Genomic DNA, 16,218 nt, shown 5'->3' with positions numbered 1-16,218 from the left:
AGGCGTTTACAACTCTGATCATTGACACTGGTAATGCATGAATATTGCCAGGCTTGTATGAATACTAATGTTTTGATTTTGACCCACGTCAGTGGGACAGAGTTGAAAAAAGAAAAGCGCTTTTAAGAATCTCAATCCAATCATCTTTCTTTTGTGCCGAACAATACTACCATTACTTCCTGAAGAATAAAGGAAGTTTAGTGGATAAAGCTGCTAACTGGAGAGCAGAACGAACCAGTGTGTTAACCTGTGAGGTATATCTGTGATTACAGTGAAGACCAGCCGCGAAGAAGAAGATACCATACAGTGAAAGAAATAAAGAAATTGGTTTAAGTGAAAAGAGGAAGGTTAGTTAGAGTCTTCTGTGTCTACTTCTCACTAATCGGAAACAAGTCACAGTTTTACACAGTAAGTACGAGCCATCTAAGTAAACAGAGCCTTTAAATCTACACACATGCACACACACACACACACACACACACAAATGAGTCACACAAGTTTCAGTTGAGTTCCAACTTATATGTCAAAGTGGCCATATTTTTCAATCCGCTGAGAGAAACACTGAAAGGCCCAGCAAAGTGCGGCAAGTGATTATTTTTGTTATTGATTAATGTGCAGATTATTTCCTCAATTAATCAATTTGCCTAATTATTTGGTTAAATGTCCAAATGTTTTCCAGAGCAACCTCTTAAAACTTCTTAAACATACTCATTTTGTTTTGTCGGACAAGCAATTAAAAAACAAATATGAAGCCAAAAACTGAGGAGGTATTTTTGACAGAAATTTAATTTAAAAAAATGGCAATTCATTGTCTGTCCAACGACTAACAGATCAAGTCAGCAGACCCCAATGTTCTCCAACACTTTTTGCACTTTTACATGACCCACTTTTCCTCACTGACACTAAATGACCCGACTCGTGCTGCTGAACTAACAGACTGTTTACTTTGCAGAGGTCATCAGAGGCCATCGTACAATGGGAAGCTGCAGCAAATGAAGATGAAATGAAAAGTATACTATAGAAAAGCAGACAAATCTTCACAGTGAGGATGCTGAGACGGATAAGTCATTATTAGTATTTGGCTCATAAACTGAGCCATCAAGCCTAAACACCAGTATCGACTGTGGTTTTTAATATTTCAGTCATAAGCCTTTACAGGAGGCTATCAGGACTTCAGCACCATCTGCAGGTTCATAGTGGTGAGGTTGTGTATTTATGTATTATGTTATATTCAAATAATAAAATGTTTAAAAAAGGCTATATGCGAGAAAAAATACCATATAAATTAAATGGTATTTTTTCTTGCATATAGTTCATACACATGCTGACTCAGCATGTGTATGAATATGAATAGAATAGAGCAGGCTCAAGCACTGTTCTCAAGTCTACTTGAGGATCTGGGAGAGTCCTAGGTACCAGAATGTGGTAACCAGGATGTGTATCGATATAAATATACACATGACATATATGTACGATACCAGGCACGTGCACAGACATTTTGGGGGGCAGGTGCTCAAACCAAAAAAAAGGGCACCCAATGCCAAAAAAAAAAATTCTGACAGAGTTGAAGCATTAGCATCAATACACTAATGATGCTCTCCTCGACCTGCGTTTCCTCTGGGCAGCATCAAACCACAAGCTTACATTTTCTTTATGAATAAAGATGAATTATTATATTGCAACAACAGTACAAGTGTTCTGATTGGCTAATGGGTCGTCATGCCAGCCACATATTGCCCTCCTCGCTGGTCTGATACGGATCCGTATTGCCCTCTGACGTCATTTTCAAAATGAGCGATATTGATAGACATCAACAGCCAAGAGCAGTGGTCCTCAAACTAAGGTCTGCGGGCCGGATACGGCCCGCCTCCACATTTGGCCCGGCCCTCTGAACAATACCAGAGAGGCCTTATGATTTTTTTTTTCAGTCTGGCCACGCAAATCCTAGACAAACCCCTGTTAAATAGAACAGAATAAGAACTCTCTCTCTCTTCTCTCTTTTCTCTCTCTCCTCTCTCACTCTTCTCTCTCTCTCTCTCTCTCTCTCTCTATTCTCTAAACATAACTAACGTCAGTAAACAGCTGCAAGGCTTTGAAATCACGGATTTCGTGAGTTTTTGTTTGTTTATTTTGTTTAGGAACGTCATGTTTTCAGCAGCGCTAATGTTGTGGTTGATTTATCACAAAACAACGTCAGGGGACAAACACCGTCATGACCTGTTGGTCTGATGCTGCGGGTCAGAGGAGAAGGAGGCGCACCCGTTTGGTGACGCGAGGAGCACTGCGCGTAGGAGGGGGGGGGGGGGGAGGGGCGCGGCGGGGAGAGGGGGAGGAGGGGGGGGGGGCTCGCGAGCGCCGCGGAGCATGTCGGGGCGAAATTCTCAAATAAATGCCCCGTCGGATATTAAAACACATTTGGGGGGAGTTTATGACAGAAAGAGTAACTTTTATTCTTAAATCCTGATGAATAAAAAAAGTGGGCTCCAGCAAAAAGGGCACTTTTCTCATCCAGGGCAAAAGGGCTGGTGCTTGAGCACCACTAGGGCTCTATCTGTGCACGTGCCTGTACGATACGATTCTCTGAATCTGGGTTTTACGTTACTTAATAACGCAAGAAACACGGCAACTTTATCTTTTTCCGTCTGCTCCTTCACAATAAAAGCCCCGCACCGGAAAACTGGTGAACTAATCTTACATTAGGTTGTTCAGCTGTAGTAAGACGGCATTGAAGGCCTAGGTAGAAAATGCACGGCCCGCCACTGCACATAATAGACCTGTAATAAACCTGGAGTTGTCCCCAGAAAGGTCCTGCTAATAATCACTCTGTCATGTGTTAAAACTTGAGAGAATTAATTATGCAAAATGTGCAGGATTTAGAGGCATAAATGGAATATAATAATCATAACTACATATCGTCGAGTGTTTAATGACATGAAACTTTAATTGGCTTTCCTCAAGTTGTCACATTCATTTAACCTTCTCTGCAACAGATCTTTCAATGTTTTTGGACAGGTAGGGGGGGTTGGAGATTGGACGGTAGTTAATGGGGATGTCGGGGTCAAGACCAGGTTTTTTCAGCACAGGGGTGACAGCAGCAAGCTCAAGTGTGTGTGTGTGTGTGTGTGTGGGGCGGGGGGTATGAGACCAGAGTTGAGTGAGGAGTTGATGATGTTTGTGATGAGAAGGGAGAGTAAGGGGAGGCAGGCCTTGACCAAGGAAGAGGGGAGGGGGTTGAGGGCACAGGTGGAGGTCTTCATGCTGGAGACTATGGAGGATAGGTCCGTTTTAGTGATTGAACTGAAGGATGAGAGTGAGTGGATTAGAGGTAGGGGAGGGGAATGTTGGGGGCTGGGGGAGAGGTAGTGGAGGAGACAGCCAGCTGGTTGTGTATTTGGATGATTTTGCTGTTGAAGAAAGATAGAAATGAGTTGCATTTGCTGGTGGTGAAGGAGGTGGAGATAGTGTCCATGGGTTTGAGGAGTTTGTTGATGATAGATTGATAAATAAACATGTTTACAGCTTTTTGATCTGATCTGAACACAGTTACAGAGGCGTCTTAAAGGTGTTGCATGTTCATTGAGGTCAGTCAGGATGGAAAAACCCATTCGTTGAGCTTGACTGTGCATAATTAGAACATAAACATTAAGGATAACGTTAGTTTTTATTTGGTCTGAAGTGCAAAGCGATTTCAAAACTCGTGACATGTCATTCTGAAAGTGAATGAGAACACAATTGATCTAAATTATGTTAAGGGTAAAAGACTAAAGCAGACTTTAGTCCCTGACCTGCAAAATATGAATCTAATTATAGCAAGGACTACAAATTATGTAGACACCAGTATTGACTGTTGTTTTATAATATTTCAGTTATAAGCCTTTACAGGAGGCTTTGGTGAGGTTGTGTATTTATGTATTATGTTTAGATTAAAATTATAAAATGTTTAGAAAAGGCTAAATGCGAGAACAAAATACCTTATAATAAACCTGTAAAATATCAACCAGCTCATTGCATTCTATAAGATAATACAAATTAAACACATGTAGACTTGTAGACATCCAACATTCCTGTTCATTCCTGTTCCAGTCAGAGGGCTGTTTCTTATAAACCAGCTGATATCTGTTGGCTCACTGGCAAACCTCCCTCTGCAGGTGACACATAGAATAGGAGATAAGACGAGCGAGACGTAATGAAACTGAGATAAAGACGCACTGGGCATAAATAGGCCGTCGTGGGTGAACAGAGGAACACCGTGTCACAGCCTTCACTGCTCAACGAGACCATCAGAAGAGGAAACATGGGTAATAACTTTCAGCTTTCTCTTATATAGATCACCTGCAGGGTTCATATTGTGAGTTTGTTATTCTTAATTTCTGTACTTGTGTAGCCCGCTCACTATACATGCTATCTATGTATAGCCACTCTTAGGCATGTCACCGTGGCTCTTTGTTGTTGTAAAGAAGTGTTATGCAGCTGGAAGTTGCATTCAAGTCGTATGTTGTGATGAAAACTCATGTGACAAACTGATCAACAGGTTATGGAAATATCATGGAGATTGAAACTACTGGAGCCTCGATGCAAACAGCTCAGCAGGACAGGCTGCCCAATTCAGGTAAAGAAGATTGTTTTTAAAGCCTTTTCCATTTTAACATAGTTCTTCTTTATTTAATTTGGCTTTGTCTCTTTTTTTAGGTTTGTTTCTGAAATCTGCCTCTCGGACCACAGACGAAGTATAGCCTCTTGGCTAACTCTGGCGCATTTACAGAAATGTTTTTAATAATGTGCACTATCCCTTATCAAATAAACCAAAGTAGTATATCCATCCATCCATTTTCAATACCGCTTCATCCTCATCAGGGTCGCGGGGCGCTGGAGCCGATCCCAGCTGACATAGGGCGAAGGCAGGGGACACCCTGGACAGGCCACCAGTCCATCTCAGGGCACACAGAGACATACAATGATTCACTCTCACATTCACACCTACGGGCAATTTAGAGATCAATTAACCTGACGGCGTGTCTTTGGACTGTGGGAGGAAGCCGGAGAACCCGGAGGGAACCCACGCTGCCACGGGGAGAACATTCAAACTCCACACAGAAGGGCCGCCCCGACCGGGAATTGAACCCACGGCCCTCTTGCTGTGAGGTGACAGTGCTAGTCACTACACCACCGTGAAGTCTTGTATATGATTGTTCATATTATAATCAGTAGCTTCAATTAATAATAGTGCCATTTAACTGATTAAACTGTTCATCAGAGTGACAGGAGAAGGGTTGTTTTGGGAGGGCGCTAAATCACTAAACCACTAATTGTTATATCTGTTGACTGACAGGGAAATAGCTTTATGTGTTGCACCGAGACTATAATCCTGTTCTCCGTTGGATTTCCCTCTAAAAGGTGTGAGTGCATCACACCAGATGGCAAAGACGGATGCAGCCAGGATGGAAAAATATAGGGGTACAATCAACAGAGTGGGAGCAAAATATGGAATCGCTCCAGCTCTCATTGCTGCCATCATCTCCAGAGAGTCCAGGGCTGGAAAAGGCTTAGACGGTGGCTGGGGAGACCACGGCAATGCCTGGGGACTGATGCAGGTTGTAATAAAGTCTACTGTTTCACTGGCATTCTCTTAATAGAGTCCTCCATTACAAAAATGCTCAATTAATTTCCATATCTGCAGGTTGGTGTCAATCCATCCGGAGGCAGACGAACTGCAGGTGGTAGCTGGGACAGTGAAGAACACCTCTGCCAAGCCACTGAGATCTTGGTTCATTTTATCAAGCTTATCCGCAACAAATTTCCCAGCTGGAGTGCGGAGCAGCAACTGAAAGGTTTGTTTGACTGAATTTGTAGATTAAAAGGTGCTTCAGCTCTCGTCACACCTTCTCATTCGTGTTTGTCTCCGCAGGAGGGATAGCGGCCTACAATATCGGGGATGGAAACGTGCGATCCATTGAAAATATGGATGTAGGGACAACAGGGGGAGACTACTCCAATGATGTGGTTGCCAGATCGCAGTGGTACAAAAACCAAGGATCATTTTGAAACCTGGAGCCGTCCCCAACAGAAATCTCCTGCTAATAATCACTTTGTAATGTGTTACAACTTTAGAAAAATAAGCATAATGTGAAATTTGCAGGATTTAAGGGCATACATGGAATGTAATAATCATAATTACTTTACTGGCTTTCCTCAAGTTATTGTCACATTCATGTAACCCAGTGGCAGGCCGTGCATTTTCTACCTAGGCCTTCAATGCCATCTGACTACAGCTGAACAACCTAATGTAAGATATTAGTTCACTAGTGTTCCAGTGCGGGGCTTTTATTGTGAAGGAGCAGACAGAAAGAGAGTTGTGGGTTGTTAGTCGTATTCACATGACACTGCAACAAGTGAATCAAAATGTTACATGAAGCGCAACACCTACAAATACATACCCACAGAGTGCAGATACATAAATACACCATGACAGGATGCTGCGTCATAAACGGACAATGCGTGTAGCCCACACCACTGTAATAAACACAATAACAAGAACACATTTACAAGAACCAGCCACATTTATATATAACAAAACATGACAACACAATCAGACAGAACTGTGGCACTAAAATGCCTCACACGCAATAGAATCAGAAATAACAATATAATAAAAACAACAGAGACAAATGAACACAACAAGCAGCTCACTCACTTAAAGTTAAAGTCCACTCTCCTCTCTTTGCCAACAAACAACTCAATGACGCAGTCGTAGAGTTTATCGTAGAGCTTTAAGTCCACTAAAAGCTCCTTCTGATGGCCATGAACGCCAGTGATGAAAGTCGAGCCTCCCCAGTTGCATTTCTGGAATAAGTCTTAATCCATTTCAGGGATGAAAATTGCTGGGTCAAGCTAGCTAGCTGTGGTGCGGCCGTAGGTTATAATGTCCGTCTTTTCCTGAAACATCCTCCTTGAGAAAGGCTTCAAGATTAAATTCGCCACCAAGTCCGCCTCTCTTTCTTCCACCATTCAAAGTTTAAAGCAAAAAACTTAAACTGTGGTGACTTCTTAACTTCTTCACCACCGCTAATCTATCTCCTTCTCTCAATTGAACTGCATGCGGGGCCACTAACCAATCACAGCGCAGGTTACTCTGACGTACTTCCATGGCCTTCCAGAAGGCCAAAGGTCCTCAAGAAATACACCCAGTACGTCAAACTGACAATATTATACAGATTGGTTGAAGATTATTTCAATCACCGATAAGGTCCCCATGTACTTCACCAGGCTGTACTTGGCCTGTGTGAAGGCCTGAGACGAGCTGCTCTTCTTCCATAGAGACTGTGGAGGTGAAATCTGATTGGATAAAAGCTCCCGTTAAAATAAATTGGACTGGAAGCAGCACTGCCGGATGGAATCACAGCAACAGAGGAAGACAATAGTTCAATAAGAAAATACAAATTAAGAAAATAATACCATATAATAAACCTGTAAAATATCAAGCAGCTCATTGCATGCTATAAGATAATACAAATGAAACAGATGTAGACTTGTAGACATCCAACACTCATGTTCCAGTCAGAGGGCTGTTTCTTATAACCCACCTGATTTCTGCAACTTCACTGGCAAACCTCCCTCTGCAGGTGACACATAGAATAGGAGATAAGACGAGGGAGACGTAATAAAACTGAGAGCAAGACGCACTGGGCATAAATAGGCCGTTGTGGGTGAACAGAGGAACACCGTGTCACAGCCTTCACTGCTCAAGGACCATCAGAAGAAGAAACATGGGTAACACTGTTCAGCTTTCTTTGGTTTAGATCACCTGCCCTGTTCATATTGTTAGTTTGTTATTCTTACTCTCGTACTTGTGTAGCCTGCTCACTATTCATGCTATCTATTTATAGCCACTTAGGCACGTCACCGTGGCTCATTGTTGCAAAGAAGTGTTATGCAGCTGGAAGGTGGATTCAAGTCCTCATACCGTACCCTAATGTTGATGTGAGTTGTGATGAAAACTCATGTGACAAACTGATCAACAGGTTATGGAAATATCATGGTGATTAATACTACTGGAGCCTCGATGCAAACGGCTAAGCAGGACGGGCTAAAAAAATCAGGTAAAGAAGATATATATATATATATATAACATATCTATAAGAATCTAAATGGCTAGTTAGTTATGAGTTTACATACCAGGAAGTTCACTTGTTTTTGCTCATTGTACAAACACAGAAATAGGAATACAGCTCAAAAAAGGACAAACAATCATTTTGCCATTGCGTATGTACACTACAGAATGTAAAAAGAATAAAGTATAAATATAGACATAAACACACGCAGAAATTAATCAGTATTAGCATAACAATGCAGCATAATATTGTTTTTTAAAGCCTATTACATTTTAACATAGTTCTTCCTTATTCCATTTAGCTTTGTGTGTGTTGCATATGTGAGCCTCTGTTGCATGTCTTGTTAGTACTTGACAATGTCCAAGAGTCTCCTGAATGATGATACTACGTATATGAATATTCTCACTCTATTCATTGTTTGTGCACCCATTGTAAAGCATCAATATTTATTTATTTATTTAGAGAATAAGGGACAGTGCATATTGATAGACAGTACAATGTACATGTAAATATGCCAGATTATAGCCAAGAGGCTAGTTTCCATCTGTAGTCCCTTGGCAGGTTGATGTAGTTTAAGAATACAAGCAGAGTGAAATAGAAAGCACGCATCACTTCACACGTAATGACAGTACACCGATACAAAAGAAGAAAACCTTGTATATGTAATCTTATCTGTTTTTAGGTTTGTTTTGTGACATCTGACTCAGACTACGGATGAAAAATAGCCTCTTGGCTAACTCTGGCGCATTTACAGAAATATTTTTATTAATGTGCACTATCCCTTATCAAATAAACCCAAGGAGCATGTGTTTGTGTCAGTTCATATTATATTCAATAATTTCAATTAATAATAGTGCCATTTAACTGATTAAACTGCTCACCAGAGTGACAGAAGAAAAGTTGTTTTGGGGAGGGCGCTAAATCGCTACACCACAATTTTTATATCTGTTGACTGTAATAATAATCCTGTTCTCTGTTTGATTTTCCTCTAAAAGGTGTGAGTGCATCACAAGAGATGGCAAACACGGATCTGGACGAAATGGAAAGATATAGGGGTACAATCAACAGAGTGGGAGCAAAATATGGAATCGCTGCAGCTCTCATTGCTGCCATCATCTCCAGAGAGCCCAGGGCTGGAAAAGGCTTAGTGGGTGGCTGGGGAGACCACGGCAAAGCCTGGGGACTGATGCAGGTTGTAATAAAGTCGACTGTTTCACTGGCATTCTCTTAATAGAGTCCCCCATTACAAAAATGCTCAATTAATTTCCATATCTGCAGGTTGATGTCAATCCAAAAGGAGGCGGACACACTGCACGTGGTAGCTGGGACAGTGAGGAACACCTCTGCCAAGCCATTGAGATCTTGGTTCATTTTATCAAGCTTATCCGCAACAAATTTCCCAGCTGGAGGCAGGACCAGCAGCTGAAAGGTTTGTTTGACTGAATTAGTAGATTAAAACATGCAGCAGGTCTCGTCACACCTTCTCATTCGTCTTTGTCTCCGCAGGAGGTATAGCGGCCTACAATATGAGGGATGGAAACGTCCATTCCATTGAACATGTGGATGAAAATACGACAGGAAGAGACTACTCCAATGATGTGGTTGCCAGAGCGCAGTGGTACCACAAACGAAGAGGCTATTGAAACCTGGAGCCGTCCCCAGAAATCTCCAATAATCACTTTGTCATGTGTTCAAACTTGAGCGAAATAAACAATGCAGGATTTAGGGGCAGAAATGGAATATAATAATCATAACTCTATGTCCTTTAGTGTTTAATGACCTGCAACTTTCATTGGCTTTTCTCAACTTGTTGAAATGTATTATCATGTCTCACTTGTTTGTTTAATTATGGAAACAACTGCATCACATCATCTTCCTGTGAACTGCATGTTGTACACATTATTTTCTCAAGTATTAAAGAAAGAGTGAAATTAATAGAAGATATCCGTTTACAGCTTTTTGATCTGATCTAATAGGCGACTGTGGGTCAGTGGTTAGCAGGTCTGTCTTTCACTCAGGGGGTTGGTGGTTCAATCCCCGTTGCTTTGGATAAAAACGTCAGCTAAGTGACGTGTAATGTAATTGTAGTGGCACTCAGTCTAGTTCTGGGTCTTCTGTACCACACTTTTGAGATCAGTCTTTAAAGCTATTAATTGAAATGCGAGTGACACAAGTCGTTTCATACAAAATGATGTTTACTTAAAAAACGTATAGTACATGGTCACACGGTCAAAAATCTATGTCGCTTCCAACAACTCTGAGCTCCAACACGACTGACAGTCCAACACAGCTGTTATACTGACGTGACGTCATCTGATTGGAAGCTTACATTCAGACAAATTATTAAGCTTTCAAATACAAGACTAAATTATATATGTTAAACTAAACATTCTTTCAAATCATAATGAAAAGGATTTATATTCAGTTACCTTTTTTAATTTTTAAAACTAAATTATTATAACAAATGAAATCATGCATTTGGCTCTTACATTACCCGGCCCCTAATTGGTTAGACGGGAGGACTAAGCAATTATACTTAAACATTATAACAACAAACAAGAGCCACAATACTTCAACTGTCCATAACTATTAAACTAGTATCTTCTCATATGGCCTCTTCCAATAGGCACAGCTTGTTTACTGGCCTTTCCAGCATGCTGGTTTTAGTCATTATCTTTACTCTTCTCATTGTTCCATTTGAGTCTGGCAATGTTTCCACAACCTTCCCCATGAGTTGCGTGGAGAGGAACTATCCACTAGTAGCACGACGTCTCCGGTCATGAAGTTTCTTCTAGGCTTCCGCCATTTCTGGCGCTCCTGTAGAAGTGGAAGATACTCATGTGTCTATCTGGTCCAGAATAAATCCACGAGATATTGGAATCGTTTCCGTCTTCTTCTTGTGTATGTGTCGTCTTTGCTGAATATGCCTGGAGGCATGCTGTTTTTTTCTTCTTTTCTTCCTGTACTGTTTAAATTTGGACTTTTGCTTTTCAGGGTCCTTTTCAGATTGATGGATTGTTTGTGAAAACTCTTTTCTTTCTTCTTTCAGTTTCAACAGAGTTTCCTTTACTTTTAAAATCCAGGCTACTGATCTTTTCAATTTATGCCAATCTGAATGGTAGTTTATCAGTTCGTTCAATGGTTCCATATCTTCTTTGACTTGGATTGCGTTGACTGACTTTGTTCTTGACTTCCGGATCGTTTGGAAGGCTTTCTTCTTTTCTGTCTGGCCAGTCACTTTCACTGTTCAACAAAAAGCTTGGCCCGTTGATCCAGGTTCTCCCTTGGACCAAGTTCTTTGCCTTCAGGCCTCTGCAGGATTCTTCTGTAGCTTTCTTCAGCAACGCATCGGTTGTTGGGCATTTTGACCCTCTAGTTCCTGAGTGGCAATCCAACACAGTAATGACCACTCTCGAATGTTGGCGTCTTCTGCACAGAATGCAAACAATGCTTGTCCTCCTCGGACATCTCGTCTTTGTCATCGTACTTCCGCTCTGTAAAATCAGTGTTGTACTGTTCGACGAGAAGTTTCTCTATTTCCATCATGGAGATCCTATTTACTGAAAGATGAGGTCACTCACTCTCTTTGTCTTTCAGTTCTTTTCTTATGGGTCCGTTCACCACCCAGCCTATGGCAGTCTTGACAGCATACGGCCCTCCATCTTGACTGTTGATGATGTGCCATGGCTCCATTGCTCTCGAACAGTTGGCTCCAATAAGTTGGCCTATGTCAGCTTTTATCTCTGGCAAACTCACTTCTCTGAGGTAAGGCCACTTCTGGATGTCTGACTTCTTAGGTATGTTTCCAGAGTGCACGGATATGCTTCTGTGTGTGAACACCTTCGGCAGGTCAATGAAGCTGCTGTCTTCCCATCCGCACACTTCAAGGTCTGAGATAGCTAAACTGTTCATGAGCTTTGGTTCTTCAGGTTTGTCTTGTCCCATGGTGCTGAGAAGTATTCGTGTCGGTTTTCCTTTAACATTCAGTTTTCGTTGTAGGTCTTCCGTACAGAAGGTTGCTGTGCTTCCTGGGTCTAAGAAGGCGTATGTTTCTACACACTTGTTACTCTTCTTTGATTTAATTTTCACCGGTACTATTGACAACACACATTCAGCTTCTCCAGCCCCTGTGAGGCTACAAGACTTGTTGGACAGAAACCTTAGCACACGATACTTGGCTTCCATGAGCATCTTCTTTCTGTTCAGGCACAGCAGATCCTTCTTTGATTATGTGCAGAATGTCTGGATGCTTCAACTTACATTCTTTACATTCACTTCTTCTATTGCAGAATTTGCTGAGATGGCCAGGCATTAAACATCCGAAACACAAGCCCTTTGACTTCAAGAAGTCCACTCGTTCTTTGTGTGGCTGAGCTTTGATTGTACTGCATGCAGCAAGAGTGTGAGGCTGCTGGCAGTATAGATAGATAGATAGATAGATATAGGAAATTTGTAAGGGTTAGGGTGGAAGAGGTGGTGGAGGGTGGTCTTGTCCAATATGGACACCAGTTTCTTCAACGACCTCTCCAGGTGCTCAGCTCGATGATGGAGCCAGCCTTCCTAACCAGTTTGTTAAGACGGCTGGTGTCTGCTCCCCAGCACTGGCGACAACCGACTGGTAGAATAACTCCAGCATCTTGCTGCACACGTTGAAGGAGCTTTCGACTCATCCGTTGGCCTTCCAGTTCAGTCGGCTGTCGATGGCTCCTCCACCATGACACGGCTTATCGAAGGCGCTTGTGGTTTTGCTTGAGATCGCTGGCTCGGCATGCGTTTCTTGAGGCCCTTTGCTTTCTGCTGAAACATTGGTGGCGAAGCTGCTTCCACGTATTTCTTTCTTTGGGGGATACCTCTCGTTCTGTTCTGTTTTTCCACTGGTAGATGGGCGGCTGTCTAGTATATTACCAAAGAGTGGATCTGATGCTATTTTAGCTTGACGGTCAATGTATTTCACCAAGTCAGCAAACTTTGCTCTTCTGCCACTTCACTCTTTGATATCGAAAGCTACAGCCCGCCAACATTCTCTCATTTTGTACGGCAATTTGGACAACATTGTCCGTAGATTGGTAGGGTTGTCCATCTCCTCTAAGTATTCAATGTCCATCATGGTGTTGAGACATCCAATTAGGAACATTGCGTAAGCACTCGGTGCCTTTTCATCCTCGGACCTCACTTGCGGCCATTTTAGTGCTTTATCAATATACGCGCTGGCAATCCGTAATTCGTCCCCGTAGTGCTTATGAAGTAGCCGCTTTGCTTAAAGGTAGTCTTTGCTTTGTGTCACATGAGTGCAGCTGCGGACAAGCTCTTGGGGTTCACCGGCTGTATACTGTTCCAAGAAGTACAATTTATCCTGTTCATTGTCAGTCTTCTGTTCTATCGCATGTTCGAACGCTCTGATGAAAGACTTGAACTGTAGCGCATCGCCCTTGAACACAGGAATGTCCTTTGTTGGTAGCTGAGACAGCTGTTGTTGTTTTACAAGTAGCTCTGTGATTACATTCTGCCTTTGCATGACCTTTAGTATGTCATCACTTCTGTCTACTTGAGTGTCAGGCCGATGACTTGTGGCTGACTGAGGCGGTGGTGGTTGCGAGTGCAGCATTGATGGTTGAATGTGAACGTTTGTGTTAGCTTGTTGCGGTATCCTTATGCTAACCCTTTCCTTCTCCACTTTCCTAAATTGTAATTGTTGCACTGGCATATGGTAACTGTAACCATCTTCAGATCTTTCATATTCTTTAAGCACCTTTAATTTTGCTTGACTTTCAGCTAATGCTGTTTTCATCTCTAATTCTTCTTTTTCAGCTTGGATTCTAGCAGATTCAAATTCAAGCTCTTGCTTCCTCTTCAGTGCTGCAGCACGCTCTAGCAGGGCTGCATGTTGTGCTTCCTGTATAACCCGTGTTGATGAAACACGTGATGCACATGTTGCATGACTTACTTGTGTTCCACATAGGCTACCACGTTCTGCATTTCTACCTCCTGCCTGGGAAATACTGTCATGTGGTCCAACAGCTTCTTGCAGGCTATCCACTATATCAAATTCTTTTTGCTGTACATTTTCCATTGGCAGCACTGGTGTCGTTTCATGCACAACTGCTATCCATCTTTTAGTTTCTTTCATAAATTCTCTGATTGGTGCCATTTTCATTTCAAACCAATTATCCTGGTCAAATGTTCTTTCATCCTCATCTAAAAGATTTGCAACTTCACTGTTGAGACTTCTGAACTCTCCCACCAACTCTGCAAAATCGTTTTCCATTACATCTTGCACATTTTGGACGTTTCCAGCATCACTCATTAATATCTCCAACTGCCTTATTGTGCTTGTCAGAGTTCCTAATTTTCATCTCCTCAATGCAATGTATTTCTGCAACTTGTTTTCTAATGCCTTCTCCGTTGGCTTACGTGATCTTCCCTGCGCCGTCACATCCTCCACACCTCTCTCTTCCCCATCAGCCATCGTACACGTTGCAGAGTTAGTGCTCAAGCTGTATGCCTCCGTTCAAAAGCTCTTTTCTTTCACGGAACTTTTCTCTTAATAAACGAGTGCAAAAACAGCTTCTCAAAAATCGCCAAAACCTCCGCATTGACTGAATATAGGCTTATCACTGTAGGTTCTCACACCGGTGCATCACGTTGGTATTTTCAGCATTGAGCAGTTACAAATTAATTTTCGTTTTCCTCCAATCCTCCGTATATCTTCTTATCTTCATAATACTCAAAGATAAAAAGGAGTTTTCGATACCTGATCTCGTAGAATACTTCAATGGATTCACAGGTCCGACGTTAGCTTCCAGTCCGTTTACACGAGCGGCAGACTGGCTGCGCTCTCGTAGCATAGCTCCATAGATCACCCGTTCCACCGCTAGCCTCCAGTCCGCTCCACTCGAGCGGCAGCTGGCTGCGTTCCCCACCTGTCCAGGTAATCCAGCGAAGCTCGGCTAAACTGAGTTTTTTGACTAAATTGTAGTGGCACTCCGTCTAGTTCTGGGTCTTCTGTACCACACTTTTGAGATCAGTCTTTAAAGCTATTAATTGAAACACGAGTGACACAAGTCGTTTCATACAAAATGATGTTTACTTAAAAAACGTATCGTAGGCCTACATGGTCACACGGTCAAAAAACTATGTCGCTTACAACAACTCTGAACTCAAACACGACTGACAGTCCAACACAGCCGTTATACTGACGTGACGTCATCTGATTGGAAGCTTACATTCAGACAAATTATTAAGCTTTCAAATACTAGACTAAATTATATATGTTAAACTAAACATTCTTTCAAATTATAATGAAAAGGATTTATATTCAGTTACCTTTTTAAATCTTTTAAAACTAAATTATTATAACAAATGAAATCATGCATTTGGCTCTTACAGTAATGATCTGAAGACGGTTACAGAGGAGTCATCTGATGTCTGGCCGTTGCAAGTTCATTGTGGTCAGTCAGGGTGTAACGCCCTGTTCTGTGTCTCCCTTGTGTGACTTGTTGATTGTTCATTCCTTTCACCTGGCCTCAGCCACTCCTGTCTCAATTCTTAATTCCCTCAGCCACACCTGTGTCTACTCCTGTGTCTTGCCAGTTCATTCCCGTCACCTGCCTTCAGCCACTCCTGTCTCAATTATTTATTCCCGTCACCTGCCCTCAGCCACTCCCTTGCCTCCCTAATCACTCGTGCCCTACACCTGTGTTTTCCTCCCTATACATTCTCCCAGTCCTTCCCTTGTCCGCTGTTGGATTGTTGTCTTTTTGTACCATCGTAATTCTTGTCTTTAATCCCCAGTGTGTTTTTCTCGTGTTTCGTTGCCGACAGATTTGAGCTTCCTTGTTAAACTTTCTCTCAAGTAAAACAAGTTTTTGTTTCTATTTAAATCCAGCTTTTCTCTGCACTTGAGCCTCACCCCTTTAAAACCTGTGACAACCCGTGACACAGGAAATGCGCAAAATTATTAAACATGCTGCCGACTGAGCAGAACTCTTCCGATAGAGGGCTGTTTATTATAAACCAGCAAAAAAAAAACCCAGATAATAGACCTGTAAAATGTTTAGCAGCTCATTTAATTCTATAAGATAATACAAATGAAACGGATGTAGACATGCAA

The 16,218-nt window shown here is 42.1% G+C and overlaps 2 protein-coding genes across 2 annotated transcripts; both read left to right on the top strand.

The window, feature by feature from the left end:
* The first annotated feature begins 3,168 nt into the window (after positions 1-3,168).
* On the top strand, positions 3,169-6,042 carry LOC130190253 (lysozyme g-like). Its single transcript, XM_056409572.1, has 5 exons — positions 3,169-3,310; positions 4,526-4,609; positions 5,395-5,591; positions 5,678-5,828; positions 5,906-6,042. The coding sequence occupies exons 1-5, from the start codon at positions 3,169-3,171 to the stop codon at positions 6,040-6,042; spliced, it is 711 nt and encodes a 236-aa protein (XP_056265547.1).
* A 1,972-nt stretch (positions 6,043-8,014) lies between these two features.
* On the top strand, positions 8,015-9,766 carry LOC130190252 (lysozyme g-like; the record flags this gene model as incomplete). Its single annotated transcript, XM_056409571.1, has 4 exons — positions 8,015-8,096; positions 9,104-9,300; positions 9,387-9,537; positions 9,615-9,766. Coding segments are annotated over 4 exons (567 nt in total), but the record flags the coding sequence as incomplete, so codon positions are not given.
* Positions 9,767-16,218: the final 6,452 nt, after the last annotated feature.

This window comes from Pseudoliparis swirei, chromosome 24, assembly GCF_029220125.1.
Source record: "Pseudoliparis swirei isolate HS2019 ecotype Mariana Trench chromosome 24, NWPU_hadal_v1, whole genome shotgun sequence".
NCBI classification, from domain to species: domain Eukaryota; kingdom Metazoa; phylum Chordata; class Actinopteri; order Perciformes; family Liparidae; genus Pseudoliparis; species Pseudoliparis swirei.
The sequence above is the reverse complement of the archived record's forward strand: the minus strand, read 5'-3'. Positions and strand labels throughout refer to the sequence as shown.